Here is a 26,415-nt window from a genome sequence, read left to right as displayed (position 1 = left end):
TCGCTCGCTCCCTTGCTCGCTTCTCATCATTTGCTCGCGCGCGCACACACAGTGTTGGTGAGCCAGGGCCGTAAATTGCTGGACCGTGTTGCCCGGGCTACAAGGTATTTTTTTTCAATCATATTGTATATATTTATATATTTAGAGGAAAAAGAAAATATAACGTGTGCTTTTTTTTCTCCCCTTTGGGTTAATTTTAGTTGAGTTCCGGGGCGAGGGAAAAAAAAAGTGACACGAGAAATTTTGGGAGACAATAATTAAAGAGTCAATATTGGAGAAACTCTAGGGTTCTTTCATTATTCGCAGGATGTGCAATACATTGTTTACACAAATGTCAAAAGGGTAATAGTCAGCAGTGCATGGAGGGTTGCATAGTATAAGGTCGTCCCCTTCAAGTGCCCCTGACTGTGCGTTAATTAATATTAATGCAATATTATTCGTAAATCAATATTTGTCTATGCTTTTGTTCTAAATTCGACTTAATTTGTTACTTTATATCTAATTATTTTATTTTAATTATTACTATTATTTTCTACTTACAAAAATACTAAAACAAAAATAACAATTAAAAATAACTTAACTTATTACTTTATAATTATATTAATTTTGTTAGTATTATTATTTACTTAAAAAAAATAAAAACACTAATAGAAAAAGGTATAAAAATTAATAATAATATTATTAATAAATAATAATAAATTATTTTATATTATTATTATTCTTTACTTAAAAAAACAAAAATAGAAAAAAGTATTTAAAAAATAATAAAATAATAAAAATAACGATGGAAATAATAATAAATTCTATTTTTAAAGTCACTTTTTTTAAAATATTCCAATAAAGACGAAAGGAATATTATTTTTAGAGTAAAAACTGACACTTTTGAGGCAATAATCTCGCATCTTATTAAAAGGGAAAATATAAAAGATAAGAAATGAAAATGTAATCTTAATATTTTGATAAGAAGTTTTAAGGGCTAATAACCTTTGCCGATAAGTTAAACGAATTATCTTTCGTTTTATAAGTCAACAAAAAAAAGAAAAAGTTTTTTTTTAATTTCGTTTTGAAAAAATCATTTCTGTTAAATATTTTTAGTTTTTTCTCTAATAAAATATTTAATATTACATTTAACACTTTCATTTATCATTGAAATTGAAATATTTCAATAATAATAACAACAATTAATAATAATTAAATTATTATAATAATATAACAATTAATATATTATTTAATTATTTATTATTTATTTAATTATTATAATAATTTAATAATAATTAAAACATATATTAAAAAAAATAATTTATAAATTTATGAAATAGTATATTGTGTGGCAAGGGCGGAAAGTTGTCAATTCCTGACCGAGTTCGAAATTTGCCGCACGAGCGAAGCGAGGGTGGCAATCGTACGAGGTCAGAATTGACATTTCCGCCCGAGTTGCACACGATATTTTTTGTCCAAATGCGCGATAAACAAGACGCATCCGTAAATTCAAAAATGAATATGCACTAATTATTAAATGTGTATGAAACATTTTTATTAAGCCTAAGGCGAGTCCGAATATTTTTGATAAATTTTACTTAAAAATTGACTCCGTTTTGATTTGAAGTAATAGAAAGTGATAATATAATAATTAGTAGTATTTATTTAATACTGCTAAAGCAGCGGGCGGAAAAGTCGTTTTTCCGCCCGCTAAGGCCATGGAGGCGGGCGGAAAAGTGATTTTTCCGCCCGCTGCTGGTAAGCGGGCGGAAAAGTAGTTTTTCCGCCCGCTGTTGGTAGTCGGGCGGCAAAAGCTTACTTTCCGCCCGCTATGCATGCACGGAAAGTCGAGTTTATCGCGCATGTAGGACAAAAAATAATTTAATTAATCAAAATTCTTTATTAATTATTAGGAAGTAAATTAATTAATACAACAACAATAATAAAAAATAATTATAATAATCATATTAATTTTAATTAATTAATTAAATTAGTTTAATATTTAAAATTAGAAATAATAGAAAAATTGTAATAATAATAATAAAAATAATAATAACAAATAAACATAAAAAATTTAATAAAAAAATACTTTCGAATTAGGAAAAAAAAAATTTGTTATAATTTTTGTTGCATCACAAAAGTTTGAAATTATTACTCGATTAATAAGTTAGACGAGAAAGATGGAATTGAATTAGGAAAATTAATTTAAAAAGAAAGTTATTGTAAGAGTGAGAAAAAAAATAAGAGAAACCAGTGAGAAAGTTTAATAATCAAATTATAATTATAGTGATGATGAAATATATAATTTCTTTAATAAATTAAATAACGTTTTGAGGAGGGAAAAAAAGAAGAGAAGAAGAATGTCTGTTATTTTAAGTCACTTCATTATTTGTTTAAAAAAATAGTAGACAATAACTACTTTTCTTGTCTCTTAAAAGAATCCAAATATTGTTTTTGTTTTTTTTTCACGCGGCTTTTGGTTGTTTTTATATAATATTAATTAGTTTCTAGAATTTTTTCCCCTAAAATTCGTTTTTAAATTAATTGTTTTTCATAATTTTGAAAATTTAATTATATATTCTACAACATTTCTACTACAACTCATTAAATATTTTATTATTACCCAAAAATTTTAATTTTTTATTTTAATTTTTTAATTTTAATTTTTAATTTTAATTTTTAATTTTTAATTTTTAATTTTAATTTTTAATTTTAATTTTTAATTTTAATTTTTAATTTTAATTTTTAAATTTAATTTTTAATTTAAATTTTTAATTTAAATTTTTAATTTTTAATTTTAATTTTTAATTTTAATTTTTAATTTTTAATTTTTATTTCTAATTTTTTATTTTTTTAATTTTTAGTTCTCTAATTCCATTATTTTTTACAAATTTTTATTACAGATCTCCAAAAATTAAATTGTTATTAAAAACAAAAGAAAATTCGCTTAAAATACAATATTTAAAAATCACAACTGTTTTCAATTAAATTTTACAAAAATTCTATTATAGAAAAATTTTTCAATTATCTTTTTTAAAATTCAATTAATTTGAATTGAAATTTTTCGAATAATTGAATTGTGTAAAATTTTGAAATTTTTATTGTTTCTCAAAATTTTTACCATATAAATCTTCCGAAATTGAATTATTTTCCATACATAGAATTTTATATTTAAAATTTTTTACTAATTTAATTAAAATAATAATAATAATAATAAAATTTATCATGCTCTCTAACTTTTTACTTTTAAATTAGTAAATTCAATTCATTTTACTAATAAATAGTAATTTCTACTAATTTATTAGTAAAAATTTACTAATTCAAAAGCAAAAATTAGTAGAAAATAATAAATTAGTAGATTTAATTGATTACTAATTAACAAATTAGTAGAATTTTGTTTAATTAGTAAAATTTGATAATTCAATAAGCAAAAATTAGTAGATTTAATTTATTACTAATATTGACAAATTATAGTAGAAATTACTATTTATTATTAAAATTTACTAATTCGAGAATAAAAAATTATGTCAGTAATTAAAATTAAATAATTAGTAAATATTTTTACTAATTCAAAATTTGTGGCTAAAAAAATTACGTCAGAAATTTATTTATTTACCAAATTTTAAAAAACTTCAAAAACTTCTCCTAATTTTTCCAAGTTTAATAAATAAATATTCTAACTATTTTTTTTTAGACAATTAATATAATTATTCTTTTTGGCCTTTTTGAAATTAATTTCTTGAAAATAATTTGGGTATAGTAAATAATTATTATTTTTTTTCTTGAGAATATAAAAAATACAATAAATTATTGTAATCTTTTTGCTATCAAATTTGAAATGACGAGGCAAAAAGGGACAATATAAGAAATTAGTTATGCAGTTGGAAATCTATAATAAAGCAAGTGCTATATAGAAATGGGTAAAGAAATATGTAACATGTAACAATGCACTGTTTTGTTTTGCATTAGTACACTCACGTGCAGTGGCATGCGTGTCATGCATTAACAAACTATAAATGCACTCAGCAATTGACTATTCACAATATATATATTGTATATGTATTCAGCAACGAATATATATTCAATATATTGAAGCAACTTAACATGGTTCACATACAAATATATTTATACATGTATCCCGGAAGCCCGAAAACGACAAATAAAGCACGAATGCTTTTTATTTGTAAATAAATATATATTTATTCGCTAATATATTTTTAATAGAACCGCTATTATTGCAAATATCTTGTAAATTCAATTTATTTAGTGAACGAATTATTGGACTAAAGATAATCCTTGAATTAAAGTGAATTCGAAATTTAAATCCATTTACTTATATTAATTGTTAATTCTTTATATCAGAATTTTTCCGCACGTTAAATGAATAAATATTCTAACTATTTTTTTCAGACAATTATTAAAATTATTCTTTTTCTTTATTCTGATGAGAAATAATTATAAAATTACAAATATATTGACGAAATGCACAAAAATCTTGAGATTCAATATATGGAGACGCTATTTCTCCACCTGAGAACGCCAAGGTCACCGCTAGATGGCTAGACGCCATCTAGCGTTGACCTTGGCGTTCTCAGGTGGAGAAATTAAAACCACAATTTTATCAAGGAATTTTTTTTCGCCAATTAAAAAATGGGAGAATAATTTAATTTTTTTCTTTCTTTCCACAGTAATTAATTAAATAAATAAATAAATTAATTAATTAATTATTTTTTTCTTAATTTCCTATTAAAATAAAAAAAAAAAATAATTTAGCTAAAATATATAAAAATGTGTTCTGAAATAGTCTAAAATATTCTGGATGGCGAACATCACGACTTTGAAAGTTTATGACGAGACCAGTGGAGTAAAATAATGAGAGTGTATTATTAGTAATCGCTTTGTTAGACACACCTTTATATTTTACACTTTGTGTGGATGAAACGATTTTTATTGATGATGTAATGCAATTTTCTATAATTGGCAACACCTACTAAATATTTTTCAAAGTTAACTTACATAATTGCCTGTATATTCTATACTAATATCGCATACACGCAAATAATTAAAAAAAAAAAAAAACGAGAAAAAAAAGACCCGAGATTTAAAAATATATCAAGATCCACAGAAATTAAAAAATAAAATTTACGATACAAAATTGAAAATTAGAAAAAAAATATTTATTTATTCACTGTTTTAATTAATTAATTAATTAGTTAGTTTATTTATTTATTTACTTATTTATTTATTTACTTCTTTAGTATTAACAGGTTTAAATTATTCAAAGAGCTATAAATTCTATATTTGCATTATAAATATTAAATTAAAAAAATAAAAATCTAAAAATTTAGTTTAATGAGAATGAAAAAGTTTCGTTTATTATAACGAGTAAAATCTTCATCTAAATAAAATTGCTTTTAATTTTTATTAGTCTCTCTGCTTTGATGACTAAAGGTTAAAAATATAAAGAGACTTGCGAAATTTGCTTGATGTCAACTTCTTCCAAACGTTCCTATGCTGTATGCCTAATGTCTTATCCTATATAGATTTCAGTATAAGGCAAAAAAAATACCCCCCCCCTCCCCTTCTTAAAAAAAAACCATAATTTTAAAATCAAAAAATTTGCGAAGTATATTTTTTTTATAAATATATTTGGAATTATAATCAAAATACACCCAAAACAATTTTTTATTTGTTTCAAATAAATTTCATTTGGTTTAAATAAATTTTATCTGATTTAAATAAATTTTTATTGTTTCAAATAAATTTTATTTTTGTTTCAAATACATTTTATTTTGTTTAAATAAATTTTATTTGGTTTAAATAAATTTTATTTGTTTTAAATAAATTTTATTTGGTTAAAAAAAAGTTTAAATTTTGCGCTCGTTTGTTTATTAAATGAAGAAATAATAATAATAATTGTTATTATAAATTAACCAAAAAAAAATAAAAATAAAGGGAGAGAGGGTAAGAAAAAAATTTATTTATTAAATAAATAAATAATAATAAAAAAAAAAATTTTGAAATTATTATTATTATTATAAATTAACAAATAAATAAATAAATAAAGGGAGAAACTGCGATAAAAAAATTATTTGTTAAATAAATAATAATGTTAATTATAATTGTTGTTAAAAATTAACAAAAAAAAAAAAGAAAAATAAAGAGAGAGAGAGTGCGAAAAAAGTTTAATGTAACAAAAACAGAAATAACGAATTAATTAAACTATTAATTGATATAAAAGAAAATGCGTTTATCGTGAAAAAAAAGTATATATATATTTGCGACCGTGACATGAATGATGATTATTTTATATAATCGGTTAATATGAATAAAACTGAGATGAACATGCGTTTTACATGACCTTCATATAATCCTAGGAGTATAAACATTAAACGTCGCGAGGAAAATGTTGCACTTAAAAAGTGTTTTGTTACAAAGTACATATATATATATATACACACATATATATTAGCGAAAAAAGTAAACTTTTTATTTACTGAACTGAAATATACAATTAACTTCACTTTGCGGGAGAGAAAAAAAATTCTACAGGCAATCAATTCACTACTATAAATATACATATACACATTGTAAATGTGTTTTAAAAAAATTGTTTTTCAATTTTTCCTTTAATTTCTTCTATATTAAAAATGGCTATTTTTACCGTGAGGGTAAAAATTAGTTCCTGTGCCGCTTTTCTTAGAACAATAAATAATAAATTTTTAATTATATAACATTTTTTTTTTAGAAATTTTTTTCTGTTTTTGTAAATGTCTGTATTTTCTAAGTGTATTTAAATAAACAATTACAAAAATAAATAAATAAATAATTAACTGAATAAATTGGTAATTGAATAAGTAAATCATTAAAAGAATTAGTAGTTAAAGAAATAAATAAATAATGACCTACATAAATTAGTAATTAAATAATAATAATAATAATAATAATAATAATAATAATAATAATAATAATAATAATAATAATAATAATAATTACTAAATAAGTTAGTAATTAAATAAATAAATAATTAAATAAACAATTAACTAAATAAATTAGTAATTAAATCAATAAATCACTAAATAAATAAGTAATTAAGGAAATAAATAGTGAACTAAAAAAACTAGTAATTTGAAAAATAAATTACTAAAAAAATTAGCAATTAGAAAAATAAATTACTAAATAAATGAGAAATTAAATAAGTAAATCACTAAATAAGTTAGTAATTAAATAAATAAATAATAAAATAAACAATTTGCTAAATAGATTAGTAATTAAATAAATAATCAACTAAATAAATTAGTAATTAGAGACAAACGTTACTAAATAATTCACTAAATAAATAAATAATTAACTAAATAAATTACTAAGTAAATAAATAAATAAGTATTTAAATAAATAATTAACTAAATAAATTAGTAATTAAGTAAATAATCAACTAAATATATTAGTAATTAAATAAACAATTTACTAAACAAATTAGTAATTAAAGAAATAAATTACTAAATAAATTAGTATTTAAATAAATAATCAACTAAATAAATTAGTAATATTAAATATTAAATATCACTAAATACATTAGTAATTAATTAAATAATTAACTAAATAAATTAGTAATTAAATAAATAAATTACTATAAAATAAATTAATAATTAAATAAAGAAATTACTTAAGAAATGAATAATTAAAGAAACAATTAACTAAATAAATAAATAACAGAAAAATAAATAAATAAATAATTTTGTTAAGTTAATAATACATGATAAGTTACATAATTAATGAGATGAAATAATTGAATTGTAATTTATTTGATTGTTTTCTTTATACTGAACTTTATGTATATTATAGCAATACATCGACACTATCGCACTGAGCAATCGCGATTTTTACAGCGTGACTATATATTTTATATTATTTTCTGTTATTACACTCACTGTGTTGGAGAATGACTTTGTTTTCTTTTACATTATATTTTTTATGAACACTTCTCGCTCTCGCAACTCTTCTTCCAATGCAAAAATCACGTTCATTATCTTTCAACTATATTAGCGATCAAGGACACAATAATCATAAAAAAAAGGATCAGTAGCAATCTATGTCTCTTTTATTATATATTTTTTCTTTTTCAAGTAGCGATTTTTTTTTTTTTTGCAATAACTATTTATAAAGAAAAAAAAACTACAGTAATAAATTAAATAATCGATTACTTAATTATTATTCAAATGTTTGCATAAATAGGAATTATAAATTAAAGTAAATAATAAAAATGAAAATTAAAATAATAATAAATAATTTTATTTTATATCATTTTTTTATTTCTAAATTTTGTTTATTTATAAATTTATTAATTTATAAATTTGTTTTTTTAATATTTATTTATAAATTTTGTTTATTTATACAATAGTTTATTTATAAATAAGAATACAAAATAATAAATTGAATAATCGATTACTTAATTATTATTCAAATAAATAATTGCATAAATAATAATTATAAATAAAATAATTAATAAAAATAAATAAGTTGCTATCTTGGCACTTTTTTTTAACTCTACAGAAAGAGAAAATTTACTAAAATATTTCCTTTTTATTTTAACAAAATATTTAAAATAAGATCAAAATTTTTAATAAAAGAAATTTAAATTATTTTCACAACATTTTTTAATTGGAACAAAAAAAATTTCTTGATAAAATTGTGGTTTTAATTTCTCCACTTGCGAACGCCAAGGTTACCACTAGATGGCTAGACGCCATCTAGTGGTGACCTTGACGTTCTCAAGTGGAGAATAACGTCTCCATATTGAATCTCAATTTTTTTTCGTAATTTTATAATTATTTACGATCAGAATCTAGAGAGTTAACAATTAATATAAATTAATTTTCGAATTTTGAATTAACTTTAATTTTATATTTTTACATTCTAATTTTTTTTTTGTAGATTTATCTTGATTTTTTAAAATTAAACTTTTTCTGTCGTTCCTATAAAGAAAAATTACTTTTCAAAAGAAATTTTCTTCAATAAAAATGTTTTTCTTTTAATAAACCGTTTTTCTTTCTTTTTATCAAAAAAAGTGTTGATTTCTATTTTTTTTTTTTTTTTTAATTAAAATTGTTCGTGTAAATAAAAAGTGAATTTCCCTCAATATAAAGAATAATAAGAAGAAGAGAGAAAAAAGTGAAAAATTCTTTTGTGAATGAAAGTTATAAAAAACATGTTATAAAAGAAGAATATATGCTTCTCATTCAATGGTTGTATAATATTTCTCGTGAAAAAAGCGGGACATTATTCTAGGGCAGTGCTCCAAAATTTTTTATTCTTTCTATATAAAAAAAAAAGAAATTGTACACACTAAAGATATATTTGTCATCACGGAAAGTGACGAATATGCGATGATGATAAACTATACAATAACGAATATGTGTGCACAAGTGTTTGAAAACTGTGCCTACATAGAGAAAAATGGTACTTCAATAAGTGCATTTGAATATAAATATACGAAGCGACTAATTTTTTCCAAAAAGCATTTTTTATTTAGTTAATTAAATTTTTTTTCGCAAAAATTTTGATATTTATATTGTTCAAAAATACCAACAACTTATTTTTTCAAAAATTATTATTTTAGCAATTTTTTAACTATTTCCTTATTTTATAATTATTTTATTATTAGGTATTATTATTATTATTATTATTATTATTATTATTATTATTATTATTATTATTATTATTATTATTATCATTATTATTATCATTATCATTATTATTTCATTATTATTGGGGTTGTTCCGTCTATAAATAAATAAAAAAAATAAATAATAAAAATAATTTTCTTTTGTAAATTATTATTATTATTAATATTAGGGGTTGTCCATATATTACGTCACATTTTAAGGGAGGGGTTAAAATACTGTGACGTACTACATGAATGGCCCCATTATTATTATTATTATTTTTATAAATTTATGTGTATTTTTTATTTCTTTATATTTATTTATTTATTATTATATAGAAAAAAATAAATTCTCACAGAAAATAATGAAAACAAAATATGCAAAATAGTAAATGTCGGCAATAATATTTCACATTTCTCATCATCATTTTCTTTTTGAATATATAATATTTAAAATATACATTATACGAAGATGAGTGTAAATATTCTCATTTTATTGGCTGATTTTGAAACGCGAAAGATAAATATTTATTAATTTTTGTGGTTGAATGTTCTCTGAGAGTATATTTCCTGCATTTAAACAATGTAAAAATTCAGAAAAGAAAAAAGAAATTTGAAAAAAGAAAACATGACTTTATTTATTGAATAACGCTTTTTCTTTTTATTATATATTTATATATCGTTTTTTTTTCTCATCGTCGCGTGCAAATAACAAAATATAATTTATTTAAAAAAAAAAAAATTCTTTATACATCTCCTTATTAACTGTAAACAAAAAAAAATTTTTTTCAAACATCTCCCTGTTAACTGTAAACAAAAAAAAATTATAAATAAAAAAAGAAACTATTTGCTGACATTTCTAAAAATATATGTGCATTTTTTTCTTGTGCAACACAGACGTTTGATGACTCAAGTATTACATCGTTTAATTCTTCTCTCCTTTTTTTTGCATTTTCTTTTTAACAAAATAAGTTTATTCTCTCTTCAAAATGTTCACTAATTTGACTTTTCGCTTTTGAATTAGTAAATTTTATTAATAAATAGTCATTTCTACTAATTTATTAGTAAAATTTACTGATTCAGAAGCAAAAAGTCAGTCCCGAATTCAAAAATTCAAAAATTAGTAAAAAATTACTATTTATTATAGTAAAATTTCCTGATTCAAAACCATAATAGTCACTAATCCAAATTAGAATTTTCTCTACAATTTAAATTCAGAGAAGCATTTTTTTTTTCAAAATGAAGAAAAATTGACAATGAAATAAGATAAATGTTCCCGTATGGATACGTTAATTCGTAAATTTTCCCGCGGGTCAGAAAATATTATGACAAACACAATAGTACAATTTTTGAAGGGTGTCCTATTGTGAATGGTAAAATACGCATTATTTCCTTAAAAAGCAATTTTTTTCCCCCTGCGCTTTTTTTTATTGTGAATGTTATAATTGTATTTAGAACACACACAAATGCCCGTTTCTAACGCCCGTATATTTTCCTTCCTTGGAATCTTGATCTCAATGATTACCAATTCAAGGACAAATGTTTGCAAGAAAACTAAGTCAAGTCTGCATTGGAAGAACAAACTTTTAAAATTAGACACACATTAATAAAGCTTTGTTCTTTTTTTTCCCCTCTCTCTAAATTATTTTTCATCATTTCCAGCTTTATTGTGTTTGAGAAGAAGAATCGTTTTCTAAACAAATGTACTCAAAAATAATTTCTTCTTAAAAATATTCTGTTCTTTAAAAATTCGTTTTCTTCTCCTCAAATTTTAATGCTTTATTTTTGTATTAATTATTTTAAATATTATTTCAATATTTAATTATTCCTTTGGGTCAATACTTTAGCAAATATTTGGATTATTTCCTGTAGGATATAAACTAAAAAGAAAGAAACAAAGAAAAATTTTTTTTTTTCATTTTTTGGTTCTTTTTAGTTTCTTGTGACACTTTTGGAATTCAGTTAATTACTTTCCTTTCGTATTCTTTTCGAAGTAACACGTACACAATGGAATCAAGTTGACTCATAAGTTTTACTGTCACAGAACAAGCGCGATAAGGCACAAAAAATAATAAAAGGCCTCTTTCGGAGAACATTGCAGAGAGCATAAAAATTGAAACCAATCTGAAAATTTCCTTTCTTTTAACAGAAAATGTTTATCTCTTCCTAATCCGAATAAGAATTCCGTTTATAAAAGTCGATAATCATTTATGTAAACCGCGCAAAATTATTTTTATTTTACGACTGAATGTTAAAACCAATAGCACTAAATTTTGATAATTTTTTGGATGTTCCTCAAATATTCACAATCTTAAAGTTGTACCAATTTTTCAAAAATCTCAACCAATTTTACTATATTTGCTTTTTTGTTATTTCCATATTTGTTTGTAGTATTTGTTACTAAAACCGAATTTCGAAAATAATTGCTAAAACTATTCGAAAGATGCGACTAAAAAGGTTGAGTGTCAATTCAGAACCCTTTTTGGGTACAACAAAGTCATTTGATTTTTAAAAGCTTTTAGCTCTAATTTAGCATCTTTTTTCAGTCTAACATTCACAGCTTTTCTAAGGAAATAAAAATTGAGCCAAAAAAAGCATCAAAAGTGTTGCATTGCAACAAAAATTGAGCCAAAAAAAGTATCAAAAGTGTTGCGATGCAACACTTTTGATACTTTTTTTGGCTCAATTTTTAACTCCTTAGAAAAGCTCTCGAAATATTTATTATAATTAAATTGTCAACACCCATTTCTGATAAAAATCACAAAAATCCGAAAAATGCCATCAGAACAATAATCAGTAACTGTAAATCGATTACGTAATACATTTACATATATATGCACTTCCGTGAAGATGTCAAACTTATAATATAACTGAAAACACGTGTACTCAATACCAATAAGATCTAATCAAACTGATGTCATAACTCAAGTGCATAAATTGCAGCTTGTTCTTGGATTGGTTCACAACTTTCATAATATATGCATCTCATTGCAATTCATCCAATAAAATGGAAATATAGGGAAAATTACTGAATTGAAAATTGAGAAGATGAAGAAGAAACACATGTGCCAATCCCCTTCCTTATCCTCTCATCTTTAAAGGCCGCGCGTGAATAATTGTCACTTTAAAAAGAGTACAAGAATCGCTTCCAAAGCCAATTGACTCTTATATTTGACCTGTAGTCGAGTGCGAGCATACAAAAGGCTCTTTGTCGATTCATTTCGGCACATTAAGCGCGTGAGCACCTACCTGTTCCCATTTTATCCATCTTCTTCCGTTAGTTACTTCCTTGTCACGTGTGTCGATGTTTAGTGTCCTCTTCTTATGGCGATATTTACACGAATTTTTTTTAATTTCTTTCTTTCGAAAAGTTCGGAATATTTTTTATTTCGCGATAATTTAGCAGAGAAACCACTAGGTATGGGTTTAAACACTATTTGATGATGTTCGGAATCGAAAAACTGATATTTTCTTGATAAACTGTCAAGTTCTGATAATTCTGATAATTCTGATTTATTGTCAAATTGTTCTGATAGTTCTGATTTATTGTCAAATTGTTCTGGTAGTTTTGAGATATTGTCCAATTTTCCTGATAGTTCGGATAAGTTCTGACAAAGCACAGACAATTTTTGCCTTTGTTCAAATGTTCCCTTCTCGAAAAGCTCCGAATTCTGTTGCAAAATATCCGGATGGTTGACTTTATTTCGACAAAGAAATTTTTTCGTTGTTGGTACCAGATGTTTTGAATTTACTGCTTCTTTATCTACTTGTCGATATGCTTTCGGTTTTCGTAAATATCCCCTTGATTCTTGAGGATGTTGCGCTGAATTTCGATCTGTTTGTAAGAACTCTTCTGCCTTTCGTGGTGCTTCTGATTTACCAAGAGTTTTTGATTTTCGTAAAAGTCCCTTTGATTCTCGACAACCTTCCTCTGAATTCCGTTGAATGCTCCAAGAGTTGACTAGTTCTCGAAGTTTCGATTTTTCACAATCTTCTCTATAATGCTCGTCCTCTAATGCTCGACAAAGTTTGTTCGATTCTCGACAATGATTTTTCGATGGTTGGCAATGTTCCTTCAATGATCGACAACGTTCTTTCGATGGTTGGTAATGTTCCTCCGATAATCGACAACGTTCTTTCGACGGTTGACAATGTTCTTCCAATAATCGGAAATGTTGTTCCAATGGTTGGCAATGTTCCTCCAACAATCGACAACGTTCTTTCGATGGTTGGCAATGTTCCTCCGATAATCGGCAATGTTTTTCCGATGATTCGCAATGTTCCTCCAATGATCGGCAATATTCCTCCGATTCCCGACAATAATTAACCGATTTTCGTAAAATCCTCAGAACTAAAATTCGTAAACCTCCGCAAAAAATTCGATAAACTATCACTACCCTATTATGACCACCGATGAATGCTGAATTGGTTTCGCGATTCGTTAAAGCGATACAAATGGTACGTGCGATTTGATGAATTCCCCGAGCAGCTTGACGAGGCCGCATCGCTTAACGAATATCTAACTCTATACTAGACCAGTCGTTCGCGATCGAGCATCAGTCAACTATACTGTACGAGAGAGAGAACACGGTGCACTTTTCCCGCGAGTTGCTGATCAAAGACTTCCCTTTCTTTAGCCTTCTGCGTTCCGAAGTCCGCGATTTGACGCTTTAGATAGTTTTCTGCCGAGATTGTGTGCACACACGAACCAAAAGAGAGAGAGAAAGATGACATCCTGAAATTTGCCTCTCAATAGGCTTCTTCATGAAGATTTCTTTACTTTACAGGAATGCATTATAGAATGCCTGTACTATATGCAAGCAAAATCTTCTAATATTCGATTATCCCACATGACTTTTATGCCTTCTGTTTAGATCCTATTAAAATAAATATTTTTCTAAAAAAAAAATTGTAGTATACAGCAAATCTGTGAGGAAAATATTTGCATTCTTGTGAATATATATGAAATTGTAAACAGTTATTTAGCTCATTTCACCATGGTGTATGCTTATTAACTTTTAAAAAAGTAATTAGCAGTAAATTTTAATTATGTCCCGTCGTTTTCAAATGGTAATGTTTGCAAATCATTAAAGATGGGATCAAAGTGCAGGAATGCAGCCGAATATTAACGTGGATTATCCTTTAAGTTCTAATAGCTGATGATGGGGAATATTTAGAATTTTTAATCTATAAAAAAAAATTTATAGAACTTTAAATTTTACTTTCATTTTTCTATATTGGCATTGATGCAAATAAACCCGGATGTATCAATTATTATTATTCGGAACAAGCTGCGGTATTTAGAAAAATGTGCGTCTGGAATATGTCTTCTTTGTTTTCTAAAATCCGCTCTAAATAATCCTCTTGTTCTAAATTGACATCTGCATTGTTTTACGTATTTTTTTCGTTTTTAATAAAAACATGATCTGTAGTGCAATTTATTATTGAACTCGACTCCTTTCTTTCATGCTATACTGTGTCAAAAAATTTGACATAAAAAATACGGCATCAATTTGACATATAAGTATAAACAAACAAATTGTCAAAAATTGTCGCTGTTTATGCGTATTACTTGTATGACAAATTTTTTTTGTTTTTAGTTGTATACAATTTTTGTATCTTTATGCACAACTTGTAATCGAAATTTTTGGTTTTTGGTTGCATATAATTTGTGTATTTTCGTGCGCATTTTGTATTCCAATTTTTTTATTTTCAGTTTGCATACAATTTGTGTATCTTTATGCAGAACTTTGATATTTTTGATTTTCGGTCGCACGTAACAAATATACATATTTATGCATAACAGTTTTTGTGACACAAAACACTCTCGACATCATATAAATGAAGGCGAATAAAAAAAGATTTCTTGTTACAAATATTAAAAATTTATGGAATTGTCTCTCTTTGATAGTGGCCTCATTTTATATGTTATGTATTTATCGACTAGATTAACTAGGAATTTCTCCAATACGTGTGTATAAAAGATGAGCACATGTGAACAAATCTATTGTTTCACCTTCTTTGTTCTTTATATACAACTCGTTTTCATGCACTTCTTCCTCTGTATGTGTATAAATATAGATATATATCTTTTGGAAAAAGAAATACTCGCGTCTATAAGAAATTGTTTTCTTCCTGACTTTGCTTGCCTATATGTGTGTATAGTTAGTTATTGAACCTCGTCACGGAAAAAGGACTCGAATGTATATATAAGCGGTCATTGATTTCCTCTCTTAGAAAAGAGAGGCACAAAAATCGAAATGAGGCAAAATAACTTATTGAGAGTATAGTGATGTATAAATAATCGAAGGGAAATTTGATGACAAAATATTTTTTTAAAACTATATTTATATTTTACTGCAAATTAAATAACATCCTGATTTTTCAGACAAAACTTTGATTTTTTCCCTGACTCTAAAGAATATTCTGATTGGGCTTCTTTGGGTCTATTTTTGTCTATTTAGCCTAAATAGGACCAAAAGGTCTATTCGGCCTTTTTCGGCCTTTTTGTAAAAAAATAATTAAAAAATCGCTTTTTGAGGAGGAATTCGAAGCATTTTTGAAAAATCGAAAGAAGGAAATGCCTTTTTTTCTCTCGCGTTTCTAAACCTAACACGCGACGTGGAAGGTATGGAATCAGCGGGAGAGGAGACCCCCATACACATTGTATGCGCTGCATACATTTGAATTCTTATCCAAGGCTGCTGCTTACTGACACATTAGCAGTGGCGTAACAACAAAAGACAAAAGAGGATTATACTAGACCCTCATAAAGAAACAGAGCAGAGAAACAGCTGAGATAGTTATTTTTAGAATCATATTTATATATTTTAATATATTTAACGGTATTCACAGTTTCATAAATATATTATTATGTCCGTTGAAAAAGGCAACAATAGAAATACTTCCTGTTCACGAGAGGAGAAAAGGGAAATTTAATTTACAGTTTTCTACTATCGGCATTTATCGACAATTGACGGAATTTTTGTTTGTCGGTAAAGTAGTTTCTTCCTTTTGATAATATATAATATAAATTATGTTATTAATACTATTAATACTATTAATACTATTAATACTATTCGAGAAGTGTTGATAAAATCTGTAACTATCAATAATTTTTAAACTCTACGCCATGCCAATATTATCGATAATTGAAAAATAGTTCCTTTTTCCACTACAAGTACGTTCTAAATTCATTTATTTCAATTTGCATATGCTCTGGTTTTATCATAAATGAGTTTCATGTACATATTAAATTTACTTTCCTGCTTTTATTACTTACAAACTTTTTTTCACACCTGCATGCGTGTAACTTTATATACACATGTTCATATTAATTGAATTGTTTATATAAAGTTTGTGTGGAAGAAAAAAAAGTTTGTAAATAAATTATTAAAATTCTATTTCTTTTAATATTAAAGAAGTAAATAATTAATTTTATTTATTTATTTATTAAATATAATTTAAAAAAGATAAATAATATTAATAATAAATAAATTCTTGGTTTCTCATAAATATGTATTTAAGTATAGTCCACACACGGCAAGAGAGATGAGGAAAAAGTGTTGTTTCCTAAAGTTTATATTATGTATCGACACGACGCTTGTTCTGATGTCTTTTGACGCTTTCATCTTTATTCTATATCATCAATAATTCATGGTATTCAATATTTAAATAGTATTTGAGAGAATAACAAAGTGTTCCATCGACACACATTTATATTTAATACACTCACGATTGAAAAAGGCAATTAAGACAAATAAATATTAAAAAAACAATATCAATAATAAAAATAAATCTTATAATTATAATAATAATAATAGTAAAAATAATATTTATAATATTAATAATAATTTTTTTTTCTTTTTTTGGACCACTTGTGATTATTAAATATATAAATACTAAATAATAATAATAATAATAATAATAATAATAATAATAATAATAATAATAATAATAATAATATAATAATAAAAATATAATAATAATAGTAAAAATAATAAAATAATAATAATAATAATAATAATAATAATAAAAATATAATAATAGTAAAAATAATAAAATAATAATAAAAACAAATTACACTGAAAAATTTACTAAAAAAATACTTTCGAATTAGAAGAAAAATTTGTAATTTTTATTGAATCACAAAAGTTGGAAGTTATTACTCGATTAATAAGCTAGACGAGAAAGATGGAATTGAAGTCGGAAAATTAACTTACAAAGAAAGTTATTATAAGAGTGAGAAAGAAAATAACAGCAATAATAATAAAAAAAATTGTAATTAGTTGTGATTTTAGTATCTAATAATATAAAAAAATAATAATAAATTATATATGAAAAATATTTATTAATATTTACATTTTAAGTTTTAAAATAAAAAAAAAATGTATTCTTTTATTCACATTTGAAATAACGAAGGAAAAAGCAATTATTAATATTAATTAAAATTTTTCGTTATATTTCTGTTATATATATATGAATGAAAATAAAAATCGTTATTATTTCTTCATTTAACATGGAAAAAAATTTTCCATATAGAAAACAAGTTCTGAAATGGGGAAAGAAAAATCAATAGAGCACATTTTTCAAAGCTATATATCGTGTATTGATTTTACTTTCATCTCTCATATTGCAATTTACTTTTTGAATTAGTTATTCTTTTCGCCCTTAAATCTCCCCTTATATGAACTAGAAAAAATTTAAGATTAAATTTCGAATTTTTTTAAGAAAAGAATTTTTTGTTTTCTATAAATTATTTAATTATTGAAAAATTCAATGTAATCTTAAAATAATGATAAATATTCCACATGAAGTGAAATTTTCGAAAATTTTTACCGGAACTTATCCAAAATTCAGTTAGTTTTGTTTGAATAATAATTTTTTAAATAATAATTTTTTAAATAATTTTTGCAATTTAATTTTTGCAATTTAATTTTTAAATTTAATTTTTAAATTCAATTTTTAATTACAATTTTCAATTTTTCAATTATATCCCTACAATTTTTTCAATTTAATATAATTTATATAATATTTCAATATTTAATTGAAAAATACCCTATTAATTCGAATTCAATAAAAAAACTTTGAAAATAATTGAATTTTCGAAAAGAATTTTTAGGAAATTTTCAAATTTAATTTATTTTTTTTTTTAAATTAGTCGAAGAAAACGAAATTGTTTTAATATAGTCTAAAAAAGTCGCATTTTAGTAAAATCAGTCAAAAAAAGTCGTAATTTTTCAAAATAGTTTTAAAAAATAGAAAAAAAGTTGAAAAAGTCGCATTTTTTGGAAAATAATCGCAAATGGACAAAAGGAAGGCGAAAAATTTGCATTTTAGTAAAATTAGTCAAAAAAAGTAAAAAAAATTACATATTTCGGTAAAATTAGTAAAAAAAAATTGCATTTATTTTGAAAATAGTTGTAAAAAGTCGAAAAAAGACAAAAAGGTCGAAATTAAGTAAAATTACTCGAAAAAAAATTTTAAATTCACATATTTCAGTAAAAATTAGTCTAAAACAGTCGCATTTATTTTGAAAATAATTGAAAAAAGTCGAAAAAAGGCTAAAACGTCGTATTTAAGTGAAATTAGTCGAAAAAGTCGTCTTTTTTAAAAATAATATAATCGAAGAAAGTCAAAAACAAGACAAAAAAGTAATAGTCTTAAAAAATCGCAATTATTTTAAAAATAGTTAGAAAAAGTCGAAAAAAGGCGAGAAAGTCAATTTTTAGTAAAATTATTCCAAAAAAGTCACGTTAATTTTGAAAACAGTTGAAAAAAGTCAAAAAAAAAGACGAAAAAGTCGCATTTTATTAAAATAAGTCATAAAAATCGCATTTATTTTGAAAATAGTTGGAAAAAGTCGAAAAAGGCGGAGAAGTCGAATTTTAGTAAAATTAGTCGAAAAAAAAGTTGTAATTATTTTGAAAATAGTCTTAGAAAATAGAAAAAGTCGCATTTCAGTAAAATTATCGAAAAAGGTCAAAAAAAAGTTGTAAAAAGTAAAAAAAAAATCGAAAAAGTCGAATTTAAATAAAATTAGTCGAAAAAAGTCTAATTTATTTTTATATAATCGAAAAAAGTAAAAAAAATCGCATTTATTTTGAAAATAGTTGGAAAAAGTCGAAAAGAGAAATAATCTTATAAAATCGAAAAAAGTCGCTTTTTGGAAAATAGTCGGAAATAAACGGAAAATAGGTGGAAAAGTCGAATTAATTTTGAAAACAGTTGAAAAAAGTCAAAAAAAAAGACGAAAAAGTCGCATTTTATTAAAATAAGTCATAAAAATCGCATTTATTTTGAAAATAGTTGGAAAAAGTCGAAAAAGGCGGAGAAGTCGAATTTTAGTAAAATTAGTCGAAAAAAAGTTGTAATTATTTTGAAAATAGTCTTTGAAAATAGAAAAAGTCGCATTTCAGTAAAATTATCGAAAATAGACGGGGAAAAGGCGTAAAAATCTCAGTTTAGTAAAATTAGTCGAATAAAGTCGAATTTTTCAAATACAGTCGAAAAAGTCGAAAAAAAGTTCCATTTTAGTAAAATTAGTTGAAAAAGTCGCCTTTTTTCATAAATTGTAGGAGAAAGTCGAAAATCAACTATTATCCATGGCCTTTTAAAATAGGGGTTGGGGGGGGGGGGTAAAAAGTGTATTTGTTTAAAAAAAAATTGTAAATTCACTATATATGCGTATAAATATATAGGTTAGTAAAAAAATAAAAAATTGGCAAATCAATCGCGGAATCATATGATATCACTTGCATATAATACTCTAATACTCGCGGGCATTGAAATAGCATATGCGCTTCCTTTCCTCCCTGACCTCATTTTCCATTTGACCTCATTAGTATCACACACAGAAAATACGTGCGCACTTCAAATGAAGCGCCGGGTAACAGGTGTTTCGTCATTACCAACCGAGTCAAATCAAAGTCTAAAAAATATTTTCAAAATCTTCTCCCAAATTTCATTCCTTTTTTTCTACTCCCGCATTTAATTCGCAAAATTAAAATCATAAAAACTTTCTTCTCTATTTTCTCTCTTTTATCCTTTCAATTTATTTTTTCTCTCATTCCGCAAGAGAGAGAGAGAGAGAGAGAGAGAGAGAGAGAGAGAGAGAGAGAGAGAGAGAGAGAGAGAGGAACTGCAATGGGAGAGAAAAATCGATAGCGACCCAACATTGCCTCCCTTTGCACGTGTATGACGTCAAAAACAACTCCATTTCATTACTAATTGCATTCCACTCTCTTTACTGAATTTATCAAAAAAAAAAAAAAAAAAAAAATGAAATTAATATTAATTTTTGTTTCATTTTTAATTAAAATCTGGAAAATTATTTTTCCTCTCGCTTTATAATTGACGAAACATTTTTATCATCATTTATTTTTTTTTAAGAAAGGAAATTAATTCTAAATTAGAAAATAGAAAATAATATTATTTTCAATTTTTGATAAGAGAGATAATAGAGCGAAAAGTTTTTAATTAAATTTTCTTCGGTAAATAGCGAATATTCGGATGAAATCAAACAAGCTAAAATAATAAGTTTTAATTAAATCACTGATAAGTTCGATTTTGATTACATTCCACATTATAATAAACAGTAATTTTATTTTAATATCAGAACCGAATTTAAATTATTTTAGTAAATTAATTCACGTAGACAATTTATTATAGGAAAAATAATTTAATTTTTAATAATATTCAATATTTAATAATTAATAATAATAATAATAAATAAATAATAAAATACAGTAAAGAGAATTTAAAAATCCCCGCTTATTTCACTTTTCGTGGTTGGTACAACTGTCACCCCTTACAACTGCGCCGGCGCCTCATTTTGACACTGAACATAACCTCAAATTGACGTAAACAAATCAAAATCAATAACAAATAAGGACAAGAGAAAAAAAAATCTACATGCCGTATAGTTGACAATTCAACAGTAGTACATATATCTATAAATGACCCCTTGAATATTATTATCATTATTATGTAACACAAGCAACACAAGTGAACCATATTTTACTCTCTAAAAACCAGTGTAAATAAGATATAAATGTTTTATCAATCGTTTCATGCGCAATGATGTTTCTCACGTATTATATTTATCACGAGAACTTTTTATTTATTGCAATAAATAATGGACTGTGTAACAGTAAAAATTCTCTTTTTTGCAAAAGCACGTGAATTATCCGGTGTTAAGGAGTGTAATTTAACGACAATTAGAGAAATAACTTATGCAAATTTAAAGAAAACAATTGTCAGTGAATTTCATTTGGAAAGTATACGGGAAAATCTTATTTTGGCATTAAACGAAAATTTTGTCACTGAAGACGTGACATTTCATTTAGTGGAAAAAGACGAAATTGCTGTTATTCCACCATTAAGTGGAGGTTTATTTATCTTTTAATAATTTGAAATCTAAGCTTTTTTTTCCTCTCTTTTTATAACTTGTTTTTAATTCTGATACTAATGCTAATTCTAAAACTAAAAAACTAATAATATTAATATTAATACCTGATTAATACTAAAAAAACTAATAATATTAATACTAATACTAAAAAACTAATAATAATAATTACTATTGCAATTAAGTAATTTTTACTCCGGTTTGTCCGGATGATAAAGAAATGAAACCAATTTTATTGATTCTTAACCTCAAAATTTTCTTTTTTTGTATTTTTTATCGTAAAAAATATATATAGTTTAAATTTTTAAAGATTCTTAACCTCAAAAGTTTCCTTTTTGTATTAAAAAGTTTACTATTTTGTAATTCGTCGGAAAATAGTTTTAATTTACTAATGACTCTTAACCTTTATATTTTCCTTATTTGTATATTTGATCGGAAATAATAATTTAAATTTCCTAAATTGTACCTACTATAGAATTTTTTAAACTAAAAACTTTCCTTTTTTTTTAATATTTTATCGGAGGAAATATTCAAAAAATTCCCCAAAGCGAATAAAAAAATACAAATTTTAGAAAAATTTGAAACTACATTTAAAACTATAAACAATTGTTAAATAATATAATAAGTTAAAAATTTGTAATTCAAATTGCTTTTCCAAATTTCAGGATAAAAAATGAACGAGTCAAAGGACGTGGTAAAACTTCAGCAGGAGAAATTGAATTTAGGGGAAATTGTGGATTTGGTGACTTCACCAAAATGTGGGGCAATTTCTACTTTTATCGGCACGACTCGAGATAATTTCGAAAACAAACAAGTAATTCATAAAATACGAAAATTGATAATATTTTCCCTAGTTTTCAATGTTCGAGAAATATTTTTCCTTCAACGAATTTTGAAAAATCAAAATTCGTAATTTCGTAATATTCGTTCAAGATAAGGAAAAATATTTCTCGAAATTACGAGTTTTGAATTTTTGAAATTCGTAATTTTGAAAAATAAAAATTAATTTTCTTTCTATAGAAAAAATTTAACCGAAAGAAATGATTTCAGGTTTTGCAATTAAAATACGAGGCGTACGAACCAATGGCATTGAAGGAAATGAAGAATATTTGTGCAAAGGTCCGTTCTCAGTGGGACGTCGATAAAATTGCGATTTTCCATCGTTTGGGCGAAGTTCCAGTGTCCGAAGCAAGTGTCGTCATTGCAATATCATCGCCACATAGAAAGGAATCCCTCCAAGCTGTACAGCTCACAATTGATATGCTAAAGGCCTCGGTTCCCATCTGGAAGAAGGAAATTTACGTTAATGAAGATCCCAAATGGAAGGAGAACAAGGAGTGCTCCTGGTCCTCCTGTAAATGAAATTTAAATTCTTCAAAATTATATACACCAAAGAAAATGGAACAATTTACTCAAAAAACCAAAAAAACACTTCATATTTAACTATTTCAATTTTTTATTAATTTCAAATAATTCTAGATTAATTAATTAATAATCAAATTAATTAATTAATAATTTAATTAATTAATCAGTTGTGGAATTATCAATCGTAAAATATAATATAAAATATCAAGAAAATTATCAATCCTCCGAGTAAAAAACTTGCCAGGATTAATAATAATTTTCTTGATATTTTTTAAATTCAATTAATTAATTTCTTGGCAAAATTTATAATAAATTCTTTAGGCAGTTTTTATTTTTTGTTTTTTAACCAAAGTTAGATTTATTTTCATTAATTTACTTACAAAATAACTATTTTCGTTCTTCTCTAATTTACAGAGAAAAAAATTACTATTTTCAATGATTTTCTGACTCTACGTTTAATTTACTATTTTTTTCAAATTAATAAAACTTTTCTACTTCTTCTTATGTTTATTTTCTTTTCCTTTCTACTTTTCGAAATAAGTTTACAAAAAAAAATATTCAAAGCAAAAATCTTTTCTATTTTTAATGGAATTAATGAAGAATTGAAAATAAATTAAACTGTTTCGTCAAAAATTCAGGAATTAATGAAACTTTTTGGAACTTATTGAAAATATTTTTTAATTTTTATTTATAAATATTTTTACTTTTAATTTTTTTCTGTTAATGAAATTAAATGAAGCATTTTGGAACTTAATGCAAATATTTTCTGATTTTAACAGATGGTTCGGGAAAAAGTGGAGACAATAATTTCCCTGTGGGAAAAATAAAAAGTAAACCTTTCAACGAAAGTGCCAAAGAATCAATAACTGGAAATCAGACGATTTTCATTGATCCAAATGTTGTTCAAGTTCGAGCTGATACCGAGGAATTGAATAGAAGAATTCAAGCTTTTATTTCACGAAAGCGCGAGCACGTGAATCTTTTGAATATCCAGGAGTTTTGTGTTCATGGGTAAGTTTTTCTTTGGAGAGAAAAATTAAAATTAAATGAGAAATTAATAAACTTGAAGCTTAATTAATTAAAAAATATTTTTTTTTTTCATAGTATTTGACATTTTTGTCAATTTTCAGAAACGAGAGTCAGGAAGACGACGAGTTTTCCTGTGCCCGAGTGAATGCCGTTCTTGTCAAGAATAAGGATTCTAAAAGTCATGTGAAAGGTGCTTAGAAAGTCGATTAATTATTAAATTAATTAATTAATTCAATCAATTTTCAATTCAATTATTAAATTATAAAATTAACCTCGGAAAGATCGATAAGTTCCATCTAATAAATTAAATTAATTACATTAATGAAATATATAATTAATTTAATTAATTACATTAATGAAATATATAATTAATAATTAGAATAGAGTTTTTTTGGTTTTAAGTTTTTTTTTTGGTTTTTTTTTGTCGATATTGAAAAAATGTGTTTGAAAGTGAGTTCGTCTCGGAATAATCGCGCGAATATTATTCAGTTCACAGGGTCTTCAATCCATGGGGGCCACAGACTTCAGACCCTTCGAATTGGGAAGAAAGAAAAACGTCAGATGAGACATGTAATAATTATCCCCCTGCCTTGGAAGAACGGTTGTCTAGCACCGAAAAACTTTTGGGAATCAATAAGCCAGTTCCTCGAGACATTTACGAAAGAATAAAGAGCATTGAGGATCGTGTCTTTCATTTGGAAAGCCTCTCTCCCGAGTACAAAGACTTTTGGGTAATTTCATACAAATAAATAATTAATCTCCAAATATTTTCACAACAAAAAGTTGTCGAAAAAAAAGAAAAATTTTACTTGCAAATATATTTTCACAACAAATTTTTATCAAAAGAAAGAAAATTTTTACTTCCATTTATTTTCACAACAAAATTATCAAAGAAAAGAAAATTTTTACTTCCAAATTTGTTTTCAAAACAAAGTTGTAAATAATTTTTATTTCTAAATTTTTTCAAAAGAAAGTTATAAAAAAATTTGTATTTCCAAATAGTTTCAAAAGAAAGTTTTAAAAAATTTGTATTTCCAAATGTTTTCAAAACAAAATTATAAAAAAGAATAATTATAAAGTTTCCAGGTGTTACATTTTTTTTTGGTTTTCAATTTTTATTGCAATCAATATAATTTATAACAAAAAATAGTTCTAATAAAAATATATTTCGTTCATTTGAATATTGCAATCAATAATTTATAAAAAAATAGTTTTAATAAAAATTATTTCGTTCATTTGAACCTTTTAAAAGTGAATAATTCGTGAACTATTTTCTTCATTTATTAAATTTGTCTCATGAAATTTTTTTTAATTTCAGACAGAGGAGCAGAATGAAAGTCTCAAAAGGATATTTAAACCAGTAAGAAAGAGGGTACGTTATAATTTTCAATTTTGTAAAATTTACTATTTTTAGAATGCAAAGAAAACAACTTTAAGAAAAATAATTTAGTTTAAGCAAAATAAATTACTAAAATAATTTATTTTTAAGCAAAATAAATTACTAAAATAATTTATTTTAAGGAAAATAAATAACTAAAATCATTTATTTTAAGGTAAATAAATTACTAACACAATTTATTCTAAGAAAAATTAATTACTAAAATAATTCGTTTTAAGCAAAAATAATTTACTTTAAGGAAAATAATTTATTGTAAGGAGAAAATTTTCTATTTCCCTTAAAAGAAAATAATTTTTTGAATAAAATTTAATTCTCTAATGTAGTTATAAAAGAATTATTTTTTTTACAGACGTATTCAACGACAGAATTAGGCAATAAACTTCACGAATTAGAAGATAGGTATGCAAAGAGGATCAAATGATAACAGACGCACTTTTATGTCAATTATTGTGTATATAATATACGTTATCAATATTTTTTTAAAACACACTTTAGAATTAAACACCATAGTTTAATTATTTCTTTTTCTTTCCTTCATTATACACTTTAGAATTTGTTAATTTTTGTAATTAT

At 24.3% G+C, this 26,415-nt stretch overlaps 3 protein-coding genes across 6 annotated transcripts in view; 2 read left to right on the top strand and 1 right to left on the bottom strand.

The window, feature by feature from the left end:
- Window positions 1–13,012, bottom strand: part of LOC122504720 (RNA-binding protein Nova-1) — a 45,337-nt gene extending 32,325 nt beyond the window's left edge. The window contains exon 1 of the mRNA XM_043615936.1: window positions 12,893–13,012. Within this exon, the coding sequence (XP_043471871.1) occupies window positions 12,893–12,911 (19 nt within the window). The 5' untranslated portion in view covers window positions 12,912–13,012. The remainder of the gene's footprint in view (window positions 1–12,892) is intronic.
- On the top strand, window positions 7–26,344 carry LOC122504723 (molybdopterin synthase catalytic subunit). 4 transcript variants are annotated; one of them, XM_043615940.1, is made up of 8 exons: window positions 7–104; window positions 22,715–22,863; window positions 23,100–23,403; window positions 24,194–24,425; window positions 24,545–24,633; window positions 24,933–25,174; window positions 25,762–25,815; window positions 26,192–26,344. In XM_043615940.1, exons 2-8 carry the CDS (start codon window positions 22,723–22,725, stop codon window positions 26,261–26,263), a joined length of 1,134 nt encoding a protein of 377 aa, XP_043471875.1. In that variant the 5' UTR covers window positions 7–104; window positions 22,715–22,722; the 3' UTR covers window positions 26,264–26,344. The 4 variants fall into 4 exon arrangements, with proteins under 4 accessions (XP_043471875.1, XP_043471873.1, XP_043471877.1 ...); XM_043615938.1 differs by lacking the exon at window positions 7–104 and adding an exon at window positions 21,482–21,680; XM_043615942.1 differs by lacking the exon at window positions 7–104 and adding an exon at window positions 21,565–21,584.
- On the top strand, window positions 21,679–22,049 carry LOC122504738 (molybdopterin synthase sulfur carrier subunit). The gene has a single exon (XM_043615958.1). The coding sequence runs from the start codon at window positions 21,780–21,782 to the stop codon at window positions 22,047–22,049; it is 270 nt and encodes an 89-aa protein (XP_043471893.1). The 5' UTR covers window positions 21,679–21,779.
- Window positions 26,345–26,415: the final 71 nt, after the last annotated feature.

The sequence above is a fragment of the Leptopilina heterotoma genome, unplaced genomic scaffold (genome assembly GCF_015476425.1).
Source record: "Leptopilina heterotoma isolate Lh14 unplaced genomic scaffold, ASM1547642v1 Lhet_312, whole genome shotgun sequence".
Taxonomy (NCBI): Eukaryota; Metazoa; Arthropoda; class Insecta; order Hymenoptera; family Figitidae; genus Leptopilina; species Leptopilina heterotoma.
Note: the sequence above shows the minus strand (reverse complement) of the source record. Positions and strands in the feature narration are given on the sequence as shown.